The 14,253-nt window shown below is 41.1% G+C and overlaps 1 protein-coding gene across 3 annotated transcripts in view; it reads left to right on the forward strand.

The window, feature by feature from the left end:
• Positions 1 to 2,024: 2,024 nt before the first annotated feature.
• Positions 2,025 to 14,253, forward strand: part of LOC118412872 — a 33,396-nt gene continuing 21,167 nt past the window's right edge. For all 3 annotated transcript variants that reach the window (XM_035815923.1, XM_035815925.1, XM_035815924.1), the window contains exons 1-25: positions 2,025 to 2,736; positions 5,121 to 5,242; positions 5,509 to 5,591; positions 5,826 to 6,056; positions 6,184 to 6,244; positions 6,468 to 6,590; positions 6,833 to 6,910; positions 7,305 to 7,431; positions 7,609 to 7,708; positions 7,863 to 7,965; positions 8,377 to 8,468; positions 8,679 to 8,821; positions 9,055 to 9,165; positions 9,377 to 9,444; positions 9,635 to 9,795; positions 10,019 to 10,168; positions 10,362 to 10,405; positions 10,618 to 10,687; positions 11,110 to 11,217; positions 11,905 to 11,949; positions 12,232 to 12,303; positions 12,665 to 12,787; positions 13,185 to 13,262; positions 13,650 to 13,693; positions 13,904 to 14,057. In XM_035815923.1, coding sequence (XP_035671816.1) covers positions 2,549 to 2,736; positions 5,121 to 5,242; positions 5,509 to 5,591; positions 5,826 to 6,056; positions 6,184 to 6,244; positions 6,468 to 6,590; positions 6,833 to 6,910; positions 7,305 to 7,431; positions 7,609 to 7,708; positions 7,863 to 7,965; positions 8,377 to 8,468; positions 8,679 to 8,821; positions 9,055 to 9,165; positions 9,377 to 9,444; positions 9,635 to 9,795; positions 10,019 to 10,168; positions 10,362 to 10,405; positions 10,618 to 10,687; positions 11,110 to 11,217; positions 11,905 to 11,949; positions 12,232 to 12,303; positions 12,665 to 12,787; positions 13,185 to 13,262; positions 13,650 to 13,693; positions 13,904 to 14,057 — 2,679 coding nt within the window. In that variant the 5' untranslated portion in view covers positions 2,025 to 2,548. The remainder of the gene's footprint in view (positions 2,737 to 5,120; positions 5,243 to 5,508; positions 5,592 to 5,825; positions 6,057 to 6,183; positions 6,245 to 6,467; positions 6,591 to 6,832; positions 6,911 to 7,304; positions 7,432 to 7,608; positions 7,709 to 7,862; positions 7,966 to 8,376; positions 8,469 to 8,678; positions 8,822 to 9,054; positions 9,166 to 9,376; positions 9,445 to 9,634; positions 9,796 to 10,018; positions 10,169 to 10,361; positions 10,406 to 10,617; positions 10,688 to 11,109; positions 11,218 to 11,904; positions 11,950 to 12,231; positions 12,304 to 12,664; positions 12,788 to 13,184; positions 13,263 to 13,649; positions 13,694 to 13,903; positions 14,058 to 14,253) is intronic.

Genomic DNA, 14,253 nt, shown 5'->3' on the forward strand with positions numbered 1-14,253 from the left:
CAGTGCCCCCTTGGCCTTGTCTTGATGGGCACCATTGCATTTAGTACTCTTTAGACTGTTTTTGATGTTTAGGCAAGGAAATCAAAATCAAAGACCTGATTGCTTTAGGACACAGTCCGGCCATAACTAGATATCTTGGACACATAAGGAAATATGATCGTAAAATATCACGTTTATGGCTTATGGTGGTACATGTTTCACGTTGATTTTCACCCACATATCCCTGCCGTCCACGTACCTTACTCGTGACTGTAGGAATATAATGTATGGGGAAAGCACCGTCCCAAATTAGACCGCTGCTCAGCGATGGAAGGCTCTATTGTTTGAATGTATAAAAGTAGAATGTCAGCTATAAACGTGATCTCCTACCTACCCCCGCACTATTCAATCAATAGAGTGGAATATGCAATGGTTCACCAGTTGTCAGAGAGGGTGTTCTGAGATTGGTGATTGGTGCTGCAATAGGAAAGCCGCGCACCAGGTGTGGCTATGGGAAACGTAATGGGGCATAAAATTAGCTCTCTTTGGCCATGTATAACGTTCGACCTTATGTCCTGTACATGCTGACCCTATCTGTGCTGAATTCATTGTAGTTTTCAACAAGCCTATATGGGCACATACGAGCACCGATGGAGCGAGTTGAGTATTCATCTAAGACAAAATCTTCAAGGTTTCACTCCTGCAGGAATGTGACTTAAGTATATTGTAATTATATTACACAATAAGAGCGCATTTACACGAGATCAAATGAGTATAGTAATTTGTATGCCAATTAAACTCCAATAAACCTACTTTTTATTACCAAATAAACCAGCCACATTGTATAGAATTCAAAGGTCACAAGAGCTCGAGATCTAGAAGCCTGTGTCCTCGAGCTCAGTGTCAACATGTTGGTAACGAAGATTATATTTTCTTTGCTACCAAATCTATGTACTGTTTGTCCGACGCGCAGCAGACGTCCCGACATAAAACGTTGAATCGTGACTTCGTGGAATCCAGCCAAGTTCAATAGACACTTCTTTGTACCAACTAAAACTTAATTTTATGTGGTAGGAATGAATTAAACGCATGAGTTGTCTACTGAAAATACTACATGATAAGGCTCGCAGTGATCTGCAATTTCGATGAGGATCGCAATGGAACCGCTAGATGTCGTAACAAAACGGTTGCCCTATCAAGTACCATGACTTGTGTGCCTCATGTGGACAGTGCATTACTAAAGAATTTCCAAGAAAACCTCTCGGTCTCTAGCCTGAGTATCATCCGTATTCTACCGGGGCTCCTTACACTCGCTACCCCTATAGGGAAGTGAGTGTAGGGAACCCCGGTAGAAATAGGATGGTACCCAGGCTACTCGGTCTCAGGCTGAACAAGTAGAACGGTCAAAACGATATATGTGCATGAGCTACTCATTCTAATTTTGTAAAGCCAGATATCGTTACATGCGGTACTGGCAGTGTCCATAGTCCAAAGTAACATTTTATTATTCAATTTATTGGCATGAAGAAACTGACATCAACTCAACCGTTCGTTAGTCTACCTGTCAGGTTATGCGGCCTGTGACCCCGAGCACAGACAAAACATATAATGAATGCAGCTCTTCTCTTTGCAGAAGTTTGATAGGAGGGTATGCTCTCCAAGCAGAGGTTGAGTCGCGTAGATTGTAGATATAGTAGTACAGTGTAGTCTGAAAAATTGGAGCGCCAGTGTAATTTTTCCTACTACTACTATCTACGCGACTCAACCTCTGCTTGGAGAGTAGGAGGGTAGACAAACAGTTTGCCTAAAAAGACTAAAAAGAACAGGGCATTTCTATGTTTACCAAAGGGCTGAAATTTCAGTTTATCATATGGGGATTAGATCGCGGGGCATGCTTCGAGAATGAATCCTTGTTTATATCAAATGTAGATGAGTCAATTAACATACAAAAGAGAGCAGCAAAGCAGAGATGACCTCAAAAACAGGACGGAAACTATTGAAAAAGCTCCAAATGGGGTGTATCTATCTATCAACGGGGTCGGAGCTTGCCTTGGAGATCAAGTGTCTCGACCATGAAGTCGTACAGCCAGTTGACATCTGACTTTCTCTAGTCACGGACCGGCTGGGATTGCTCCCGAGGTTCGATGTTTGCCGAGCGTTATCAGGGTCGGCCACTCGCGCTTGAGGCGGGAAACTTGGGGCATGATCAATCACTTTTACCCCAGAGTTACTACCGAGTCTTATAAAACCCGCCTCCAGCCATGCCAGCGTCGTCCGCAAGAGTTGCTTTCTCGTGACAAGGACGTCCTTGCATGAACACATGTACAGCCTGGACCAGAGAGTCTACTCAAGCATATCGCGGCTTCAACAATCACTCATTCTGAGCACATCACGTCTAATCTCTGGTTCCCATTTTCACGACTATTAAGGCTAACGATTGGCCACCGCGCGGGTAATTATCACTCTCCAGAGGGTTTTATGGACTAGATATGCGAACCACGTGTGGGCACCAAGTAAACTGTCTTATCGGAAGTGCCAGATAGTCGTCGGGGACGCAGTTCGGACAAAAATGGCGGTCTGGGAACTTCTCAACGTTTGCCCTCGCGTTGTTCTGTATGTCGGACTCCTTGTATCGTTAGCCTCTGGATTCAATGTGGACACGCTAGCTCCGATCGTGAAAAGGGGAGAAGCAGGCAGTTTGTTTGGTTTCTCTGTCGCTTTACATCGAGTGGATGCAGACAACAGCAGTTCAACGTTGTAAGTATCTACAATCGATTTTTTGTGTGCAACTCTGTCAAGTTCAGCGAGCAGCTTAACCTAAATGACCCACGGGGCACGCAAAAGCTAAGTATTAGATAAGGATAGGTTATCCAAGAAGTCAAGTTTAAAGTAGCTGACCTATTGACCTTTTGCGTAATGTAGCAAGTGAGTCTCATTTCAGTCTGTGTACCGAACTTCTTTTCTGGGACAGAAAGTTAGATAAGACAGAAAGTTAAGTAACGTTATTTCGTATTGGTTGCGTGCTGTAACGTCTGTTGGGTGTACCGTTAGGCGTACATAATATCAAGGAGCATTTTAAAAGCTCCTTGATGATACAGTATACTAGTACATCGTACATGATACCTGAAACAACCAACCCCGTAAAACATCACGCAGACTTGTCCTGTTTTGACTGAAAGATTTGACTGAAACTTGAGTCAAGAGATCCATCTTTCATGCAGTCAAAGTTTTCTCAGTGAATCCAATTTGGTAGCTTTTGGCAAGGAGTTTTAGAAAAAAAGGACCTCCTTGCTTTTGCGTAGACGTATTCAATCTTCTGCAGAATGCAGCGTTATTTCTGGGTAGATAACCCTGAAAGACCTGAAACTTTCTACGAAAATCAATCATCCTCTGGGTAGGGGTGAAGGAGAGGGGGCATGTCATCACCTACTGATTTCATTAATGAACGTTAGCTTTGACCTTGGTCTTCATAATGGACAGAGGCCTCACGCTGAGGCACAAAACCTGCCACAACAGGGATTCTGTAGATATAGATGATTATGCAATATCATGACTTCACAGTTTATTCTCCACTCAAGGCGGTAAAGATTGTAATCTCGTCGTAATGTTGCCGAATTCACACGAACAATGCAAAACTTCCAGATACAGCTGATCTCTGACCAGAGATCCGTTTGCACTCTTGACCTGAAGAATACTTGTGTAATTGGTTAGGAATGCGTCACGTATGTGGGGGAATCTATCCTCAAGCCCGGCCCGCTGGTGGCACATACTGTAACCTGAAGTGACCGCCAGATGTGAGAGAAGGGACGTTCAATTTACACGGTCAGACGGACAGAAGCGATCGAAAATTCTGTGGTTTAATCTTTAGAAATTATTACCATACCTCGACACGTAAATGAAAGATGATATAAGAATAAAAGGAATAACTTCTGAAAAGTAAGGATAGGAAGAATACGGAGCCCATCACAATTTGTCGGGTTCGATTAGTTCTCCTCCTTAATGACATGGTTTTGACAGATTCTGGTTGCAATTTGCTTCCTGTCTACTTCTCAAGAGGTGGAGTCAAAAGGTCACACATTGGGTCCTGTACGCCTTTGCTGGGACGGCAGTGCGCCTCAGCTTCATTAAGGGGTTTAAAACAAAAACTTGAAAAATGTTATTGCTCGTTTGATCTTTAACTTAAAATGAGGGGGATTCTGAAAAGTTATTCTAAACATTTTCATGCATTTCGTATTTTACAATTCATGAACAACCAGGATACCTCCCTTCCTTCATAACATTGAAAAGCCTCATCTCAGGTCATCTCGGCGACTCAAAAGTCCTCTAGGAAAGGTTCAGCTCACTTGTTGATGAAAACAAGGCAATTTACAGTAATTCTGATATGTATGGAACTTTATGATGTCTATGATCGCAATGTCACATTTTTTCTAAGCCCATGCAAAATCAGATTAAATGCAAGACAAAATCTGCATCCTAAAGGCTCAAACTTCGTTACCTTTTTTTCCAAGACACGTCCGAATCGATTTAGGCTTTGGGTTTAGGGTTACAAAGTTCGAGGCAGTCGCGTGGGAACAAGGTCAGCTGAGGTCAGCTCGCTGTCTACAGTGATTCGTCCGTCTTAGATAAATACCACATGTCCAAATACTACAGGATTAAGTTCGACAGCTAATCGCCCAAAGGTTAATAGAAGGTCACTCGTAATCTTTAAGGCGTTAAATGCTTCCCGTGGTTTTCGACAGAAGTCTTTCTGGAACGTTCACTGTTAAATTTGATCGCCTGGCAAGTCTGTTGTGAAGTCGACAACCGACTGTTGCCAGAAACGGTTTAACTGTTTAGATTGGACAACCATGAGCATGTATTCTTTGAGCATATAAGAAGTATGTCATGGTGCAAATTGTAAAATAGTAACGTTGGTAGAAATTCAGCAGGATTGAATCTCGCTCAACATCTGCCGGCCTCTGCGGGGAGGGGCCCGGGATAGCAGAGTTTGTGTTGACTAGTAGAAATTGAATCGAATGCTGTAATTGTTCGCTAGCGCTTTTGATTACTGTACCAAGTAGCAATTAAGGCAATTACTGTAATGACGCAACACACTTGTAGTTCATGTTCAATTATTTTTTTTACTGACTTTGCTTCTTCAGATTTCTTGTAGGAGCCCCTCAAGCAAACTACTTTGATGAACCGTTCTTGAAGACAGGGATGGTATACACCTGTCCGGTTTCCACCTTCAGTGAAGACTGCAACCCCCTTGATATTGACTCTGGTAGGAACTCCAGCCTTGACTAGTACAATGAGATTTGATTTAGAAAAATAAAGTTCTATAAGATCCTATAATGCTTCTTTTCCTCCTTTGCCCTCAATTCAGTATACAGTTTTTTTTGCCAGCTTCTGTCTGTTTTCGAGAAGGGATTATATTATGACATATCTTATATGCTAATTTTCTTTCAACTTAAACATCTTGTGGCCAGGTATGATGACACAACCAAAAATCAGAAAATATGCAACATATTACTTTTATGATGGTTTCAGCAATCCCCCAGGCTCTTCAAAGTCTATCAGGTCGCTGGCTTGGTGTGACCCTACAGAGTGCAGGACCAGGGAGACATGTCTTGGTAGGTTTTCAGTTCTGTACTTCTGGTGCTGTTTCAGGTGACAGACAACATAAGAATGCACATGTACTTCACATCAAACCACTTGAGAATGTTTGTCATGTGTACATATGCTGTAAAATGTATTGCTTTTACTTCAATCTAGAAATATTATATGAATCTAAATGGGAATTGTAGCGTGATAGAAATGCCTGGTTACAAATTTTCTCCTCTTTCATGACTCCATGTTCCTTACAGGTGTGTGCACCACGGTTCACTCGTTGGGAGGGGAACGATCCCTCAGTGAAGCAATTCAGTCGGAGCGGACAGGCTCGGCTGGTGGGGAGGTGCTACCACCTGCGAGCAGATCTGTCTCTGGTGGACGCCGGAGACGCGGGGCCAGGGATGTGGGAACCATGTAATATGTTCTCAGGCCCCTCAAGCGGGTCCTCACACTGCCTGTCTGGGATAGGGGCCAGTATTTTTCAGGTAACCAAAGGTGTTTATTCTATGCTGTGCCAACAGAAGTTTGTTAGAATATTCAAGTCAGGCATCAATGGAGTGTGAATAATCATCTTTCATGCATTGAATATCAATGTCTTTTCTTTTTTTGCAGCATAGCAATGATGATAGAGTTGACCTCGCAATGGGAACTCCTACTGTTTACTATAGCCAAGGTGAGGCATCGCAGTGTATGCTTATTCTGTCCTTCTACCCAACTTTCCAACCTTCTTTTGCCTTTCATCTAATATATTCCAAAGGGAGGCAAAAGCAAGGACTGGTGTTCTCTGTTGATCTTACTTCTTACATTACATGAGGAAACCTGAACTAAATAAAATAAAATAAACCTGAACTTGACGATGTAATACATGAATGTGTTGATCTGTTCTGTGTCTCCAGGAGGCATGGTGTTTGTGCGGCACAAGGGAGACCCTGATTCCCTGGCATCCCTGGAGCTGGAGAATGCACCGAGCATCTACAGTACAGAGGAGCAAGACAGAGAAGGGGAGGATGGATATCTAGGTACTATTTCCCAAATCTGTCATAATCTTTTACTCGTAAACTGCAGTACTAGAGTACTAGTAGCTGTCATATGCAGTTGAAAGATTACTCCTAGCACTCAGATGAAAATAATGGTGAAGAAATAAATGTATACCAGTTTTGTAAGGAAAACTCACAAGAAGTTTACAAAAACTTACAAAAAATGTAAATTCTTTTCACACAGTTCCTTACAGTTTGTACTGTTGACTGTTGTGTCCTTACAGGTTTCTCAGTGACTGTGATGGACACTACACAGGGTGTGAAATTTGTGGCAGGGGCACCAAGGGCTGCTGGTGGCAAAGGTCAGGATAATACTGTACAGGAACAGGTGTCAATGGGATAGAAGAATGTGATAATTCCAGTAAGAGTGAATTCCGATTGGCTGATTTAGTGTTTTGGGTTTCCACTACTTTCTTGATAAAGAGTGTGATAGAACTGTTTTTGTACTGAATATTAATTAATAGCTAATAGGGACAAAAGGTTATGAAATGTGGATTTTGGTATTCTGACGTTATAGATGATGTCATCATATTTTATTACCCATTATCTTTCTAAGAAAGAGCAAATACAGTGCTCTAGGAAGTCCAACTGCAGCTAGCCAAGCTGGCCATAGATTCATGTAGGTCTTTCTGTTGTCAAACTTTTTTGGGGTTAAACGTTTAATCCCCATCCTATCCCACCCCTCCACTCTTGCAGGTGCTGTTGTTGTGTACAGATGGCTTGATGATGAATCCGAATGGAAGACTCAGACAACGATAGAGGGCCAGCAGCTGGCAGCTGGGTTTGGGTACGCCTTGTGCAATGCTGATGTCTCTGGAGACAGGTAAGAAGTGAAGTTAAATGTTCTCCCCAATGATCCCCCTCTTTAGAAAAAAGAAAGGGATCAAAAACTTTTATGAGGGTCAAGTGATTTGATTTGACATCCTTTATAGCATAGACTGTGATACACATGTAACGCTATCTACAATGTTGTAAAAAAACATTTTTGGTTATATTTCAGTGTCCCAGACCTCATAGTTGCAGCCCCGTTCTACTTCAACACTGCAGGTGATCAGGGCGGTGCTATTTATGTGTACAAGACTTCAATGTCTGGGAATGAGGTGACAACAGAGTAACTCTTCATCCGTGGTGACATTTGAGTTTTACACATTTTGATTGATCAGAGGTGTTTAGGGAACTTCTAGTAGGCATTTTGTGTTAGTTTCTAATAGTAATCTGTTAAAATGCATGTTTTTATCAAACTCTTGTCCTAAGCTGTTTGAAGGGGAACCATTCTCTGTCAAGTATGGCAGCCGACATTCCCACTTTGGCCTGGCAGTGACAAATGCTGGGGACCTGAACAAGGATGGCTTTCAAGGTTTGCAAAGATTTCTTTTCTACAACAGTAACATCATTTAACATACCCATGGCTGTGCATTGTTGTCCATATTATTTACTTAATAAATACTCTAGTGCAATGCTTAACTTTCTTCCAACACAAAGGCATACACGGATCAAATTTTCAACAACTGTCACCTTCTTCAGGATCAATAATGACCTGTCACTCCCGAATGTAAACTTGTGAGAGTAACAAACAGGTGACCGTATTAACATGTGATCTTATGTATACGTGACTGTCGTGACATCAGCAACTGGTCAAACATGCCAAGAACTGGTAACTATAGATCCTGAAGAAAGTTATTATGAACAAGCAAACTAATTCTAACTGCGTAGCAATTGCACAAGGAAGGGACATTATGTTAAGCTCTTTGAAACATTTCTGTTCCAGATATTGCTGTTGGAGCACCTTTTGAGGGAGTCAGTGGCACTGTGTACATCATCCAGGGCAGTGCAAATGGGCTGAGAACTACAAATATCCAGGTCAGTCGGACGGTTCTTAAAATATATTGACAATCTATCTAGCTAATGTGATGTCACAGTAGAATTCACTTTTGATCTACAGTGACTGACCTTCTGCTATTTTGACTGGGAAAAGGAGTGATGCCATAACAAGATAATTACAATGTGCTTTGACAATGCAACAGGAGAAAATGTTGCTTTTGTTTGATTTTGCAATTATGTCATGTGTAGAGGATTGATGGCTCATCACTGCCTGGAGACCTTGGCCTGACGACGTTTGGATTTAGCCTGTCAGGAGGGCTAGATGTGGATGGAAACAGCTATCCTGACCTGCTTGTTGGAGCTTTCAAATCTGATACTGTTGTCTCCCTCAGGTAAGGATTCACAGGGCATGGTGATGTTGTAATAATACCAATGGTATTGCATTATCAATATCAATGCCATAACTATCTTCAGAAAGACAATGAAATGTGGAAATTAAGACAACTTACATCTGAATTTGATAACTATTTGCAGTGCTAAGAAGTAATTTAGTCACAATAAAAACTTTATGTCACTTCAACTGCAATATCTGTTAAGTTCCTGCCAATCTTGTCTCTTTCCTCAGGTCCCGCCCCATCATACATGTCCAGCCTGGGCTGAGCGTGAACCCTCCTGTGCTGGACATGAACATGGTGCTCCCAGGCTGTGCCATGCGCCAAGGACGCAAAGTGCCATGGTGGGTCAGCTTTTCCTTTAAAAACATTAAGCAAACATAAAAGTTTCAGAGATTCCATATCATGGATATCTTAATTATGTTTCATAACAAAGATATAAATTAAAAATAATGCAGCAAATAAACGTATTTCAGTAGTCATGACCTATTCTATTCTTAGACTTTGTGTAAATTGCTAGATGAAAAATTTTTCTCTTGCACAATTCTGTTGCAGCTTTGAAGTTGACATGATTTTTCAACGGACAGCCACTGGTGATGAGGCAGTTGATAACAGGCGCTTCCGTAAGTACCTAAGAAAGATATGTCAAAGTTGTTATACACTTTTTGATGGCTGCTAACACAAGGTTAAAACATTTTTCCATTTCTTTATCTTTTGCTAGGATTTTACTTTGATATTTAAGAGAACTAAGGGACTTAATGATCAACATAGCCCCATCTAGAGAAGTAAGAATTGTGACCATTATCCATTCAGGTGTGTCTATCCGCCTGGAACTAGACAAGCCGTACAGGGACAGGACTGGTCAGATGAGAGTGTTCTTCCCTGGAGCCAGGAAACATGTTCTACAGCGGTCCGTTCGCTTACCTACAGCCTCTGGGAGGGCAAAGACAGTCAAAGTCAAGGCTTACATAAAGGTGTGACTTTGTGACTTTTTTTCTCTCACCAGAATTTAAACATTCCTGCTCAGATTACTATGTAATGAATGTGAGAGAGCATTCCCACCATACCCCTAATTTAAGAGAGAGTATTCCTACCCCAATTGCTGTATGATGAAGTTGAGAAATTATTTCTACTCAAACTCCAGGATATATACTATGATTACTAATAAATATGCCTGTCACTGTGGATCACATGCAGGAAGGTGTGACAGACCTCAGCCCAATACAAGTGACTTTGGACTACACTCTCAAGGTTCCCAGCCTTTCCAACAGCAGCACTGGCATACCTCCTTCATTCAACATGTACCCCATGCTGCATCCAACTTCCAACACAAGTGTGGCACTGGAGGTAATGTTATGTAGCTCAATTTGAATGTTTGTTGAGAGCACAGAAAGCAAAACTTGTATAGATAACTAAAGGTGGATGATAGAAACTATCATAGTTCCATAAAGAGGCAATTTTTAAATCATGTGTTTCTGTAATCTAAAACAGCAAATATGACGCAAAATGTTCCTTACCACCAGATTATTGTTTCTTACAGCTTAGGATTGCAGAAGACAAAAGTGACGGTTTTTACATTCGCGGGTAAGTACTGATGTTTACTTTTCCAAACCTTGTACAGAAACCTCTTCATTTAATTCAGCATACAGTAGATACATATATGACATTAGAATTTGATGGTCAGGCGTGTTGTTAACTATACATACATGCATACATACATACATACATACATACTTAACCTTTATTTGTTCCTGTCTTGTTGCCTGTATTATTGATTTTCAAACTTGTCCCCTCAGGACTAGCCGGCCAGCAAACATGTACATCAGTCATGGAGCAGGGCCAATGGATTTCCAGTTCCTGTACCAGGTGAGTTTTACAGATGGAGACAGTTTTCAATGGGGTGGAGAAAATGTCTTTTGAGATGGCGTGTATAGATTTTTCAGGGACTATGAAAATTGCATGGGATGTCCCAGTAGCTGAAATGGCAGCAGCCTTGCAGTTGAGCTTCTGGTTCCAATTAGTTACACGTAAGATTGGGGTCCCAGAGGCACCCTCCTGGTAAAGATTTGCCCTGCTAATTAAACAGCAGGGAAACTTACTGCCGGCCCTATGTGTCATGACTCACTAGGCTAGACAATGAACAAACTGAACAAATGGAAATTACATGGAAGAGCGAACAAGTTGTTGTTTTTTTGCATGTAAACCACCATGTGCTACTTTCATATTTCTCTTTCCCCTTCACTCTTGTAACTCTAGGAGACACTTCATGTAATGGTGATTATTTTTAGGTATTGAATCAGGGCCCAAAGGTGAGGAAATCGACTACCTTGTACCTGTTTCTCCCAGTCAGCATCTCGAATGGCCAACTCTTCACATGGGGATCAGCAACAGGAAAGGTTGGTAGTGAAAGATTTTAAAGAATATAGCAAAGTGTTGACTTTGAACTAACTTGAAAATTAATCCATGGTCTATGGGTGATGTAAGTTAATTTCAGTTTATTTATTTTACCAGGAATACATCTCAGGTCAGCGTTGACCTGTTTTTCAGGCAATCCTGGGCACATGCGCATACATAAAAACAACACAATAACAATGAATAACAACATACTGTAAAAAATAGCATTACTAAGCCATTAGGTGTAATTGGTGCCTAAATGTCCTGAACTTCATCATGCTTCGTTTTTCATGAGAAAGCTTGTTCCACAGCTGCACACCGTAGTACTGCAGACTCCCGCGAAATGACGTCACTCTGACATGTGGCAACTGAAGCAAGTGGGGGTCATAGTCCCGTAACCGTGTAGACGCTGCACGTGTGTTGACCCTTAGGGTCGGGGGTGACATCCATCGGAATAATGTGGACATATATGATGGTGCTCTTCCCCGGACTGACTTGAAAACTGTAGTAAGAGAGACCGTTTCCAACCGTTTACGCACAGACTCCACTTGAGATTTGATACTTTGAAAATGGATTCATCAAAGTCCACAGTTCACATCAAGATGCGTGTATAGAAATTTCCCCATACAATGATTGTGAGTTACTCATTTGACAACCTTTTGTGATAAGAAAATATTGTTTCTGAACAGGACGGAGTTGCAGAGGTCTCCTGTAAGCAGGAGACAGATGAGCCAGTAAGTAATCCATTTTTTATCAGGCAAAATCATTTCCTTCTGTAAGTGTTTTTTTTCAGACTATTCCTCATCATTTTCCCTTCTATGTACAAGCTAGAATTTACTTTTGAATGATCTCATTTAGCTGAAAGCAAGTATTGGGGATGATAGGAAATTGAATTTCGTCATAGTCTTCAAAACTGACATATTGAAAGCCCTGCACACTTTGGGGATCAAAGCTAGCTGGGAGAGAGAGAGACAGTCATGTAGTCATTTGTTGTCACTGTTTCATTTGCTGTATAGATACTCGCATCTGATTGGTCGGGAAAAGCTGACATCATTGGAGTCACCCAGGCCAATTGGAAGATGGTTGAGGTAAGAACCATTATCTTTCCTGGATTATGCATTGAACAATTTAGAATCATGCTTGCATTTTTTTAATCATTGTTTGACCACAGATATCTTTGCTACATTGCTACCTTTGTAGGTTTGATGATATTACTAGCTGGATATTCTCAAGTTAGGATCCATTCACAGCCTTTCTCTCTGTCAGAAGCTTGCAGGTTTATCCTTGTGGTGATCACCCAACACACATCTGATTCCATTTTTATCTCACAACTCTGTGAACTCTTTGGGCTCTACCATTCTACCTATAGGGGATTCTACTATGCAACAACATTCTGGGATTATTCGTGTGATACCTTTTGACTGACATTTGGGCCATTGGTTGTTTCAGGAGGAGTGTATTAGAAGCGCAGCCAGTTGGCATGTATACAGCTGCACCATTGGACGCCTTGCAGCAGGAGACGAAGTGCTCATTAATCTAGAAGGAAAGGCCATGGGCGATGTAGCCCTGAAGGTGCTGTATATCACAATGTCATCATTAAAAACAATTACATTGGCCTTGAGTTGCTAGGCACATGAAAAGGCTTAAAGTTTTGAGACAATATGGATAGTTTTATAAAAAGATGTTGAGACTGTTGTAGGAAATGCCAGTAAATCTTATTCCATAAATGTTACAGGATAAATGAGACGTTGAGTTGTTTGTTTTGAAGACAAAGGTGCTCTTGGAAAACAGCACATTTTCAGTACCAAGGACAGACCTAAGTAGCAAAGCAACTGTGAATGTAACATATTTCACACATTTAACATATCTCATATGTCTGCAAAGTAGGTGTTAAAGTTGCTATTAAAATTCAAGAATACCAAAACACCAATTAATGGGCACTTGTTCTTGGTTTACTGTTTCCTTCAAGGAAGTGCATCGGGGCAACCAGCTAACATTTAACACTTGTGCACAAATCAAGTCTGATACCAAGAGTCCTGTATCTAAGGTGGGTACTGACATTTGTTCGTAATTCTCACTGTAGTCAGCATGTATGGTGCTTTGTGTAATGTTGAATGATGAAGTAAAACGCTAGTTTATCCATGGGGTAACCTATAGCGTTATCCGATGTTTAAGGCACATGAAGCTGAAGGGTAGTAGTTTCAAACTGCAATATACTGAAAATATTGCAATTTGAAATCAACGTCCATTGAGGTGGAAAACAAAATCCATCCCCAAATACCCTGTTTTAAAAGCAACAGACATAAGTTACCCAACGGGTAAAGGTGAACAAGCATTACTGGTTGTTATTGTGAATATGCAGTTGTGATATGCAGTTGTGATATTGAGATATCATAAATTGTGTTCACCTGACAGTTTTCCTTTTCCTTAACAGGCATCTATTTCGTTGCTGATTGAGGCAAAAGTCAAAACTCTGAGGTGAGTTTTACATAAACTTTTTAGCAACTTTATGTAATAAGACACCACCTAGCTTTTGTACTTAGCAGAAGTTTTGACATTCACACTCAATTTTGTTGCATGTAGAATGTTTTAGGTACTCAGATACCTTAACCAGGAGCTCTTTGAGATCTGAAGATTGCAAAGTGTGGGAAAGCTAAGCAGAAAGTCGTCTCTTTTTTTCAATATAAGTGTGCGGCAAAAGCGTGATGCACCTAGTGTCTGGAGCCCGATGCCAGGGGAAGACATGGAACAGTTTGGCTCCCGACTCTGTCAGCAGCTGGGGTCTGGCAACTGTTCTGACTGTCTGCAGACTGCCTTTTGGTGCGGCTGGTGTTCTGAACAGGTTTGTGAATATTACATGTTTTTCCTGAAAAATTTGTCAACACAAAACACATTTCAGAAGCTTATATGGTAGTATGATGGAAATCTAAGATAGTAGGAATCATGAATTTTCAATCTCCTAAGCATTTCCTCTTTGCATTCTGCTTATACTGTCAATTCATGTATTTAGTAAAATATATCATCTAAGTGTCATGTTT

The sequence above is a fragment of the Branchiostoma floridae genome, chromosome 4, assembly GCF_000003815.2.
Source record: "Branchiostoma floridae strain S238N-H82 chromosome 4, Bfl_VNyyK, whole genome shotgun sequence".
Taxonomy (NCBI): domain Eukaryota; kingdom Metazoa; phylum Chordata; class Leptocardii; order Amphioxiformes; family Branchiostomatidae; genus Branchiostoma; species Branchiostoma floridae.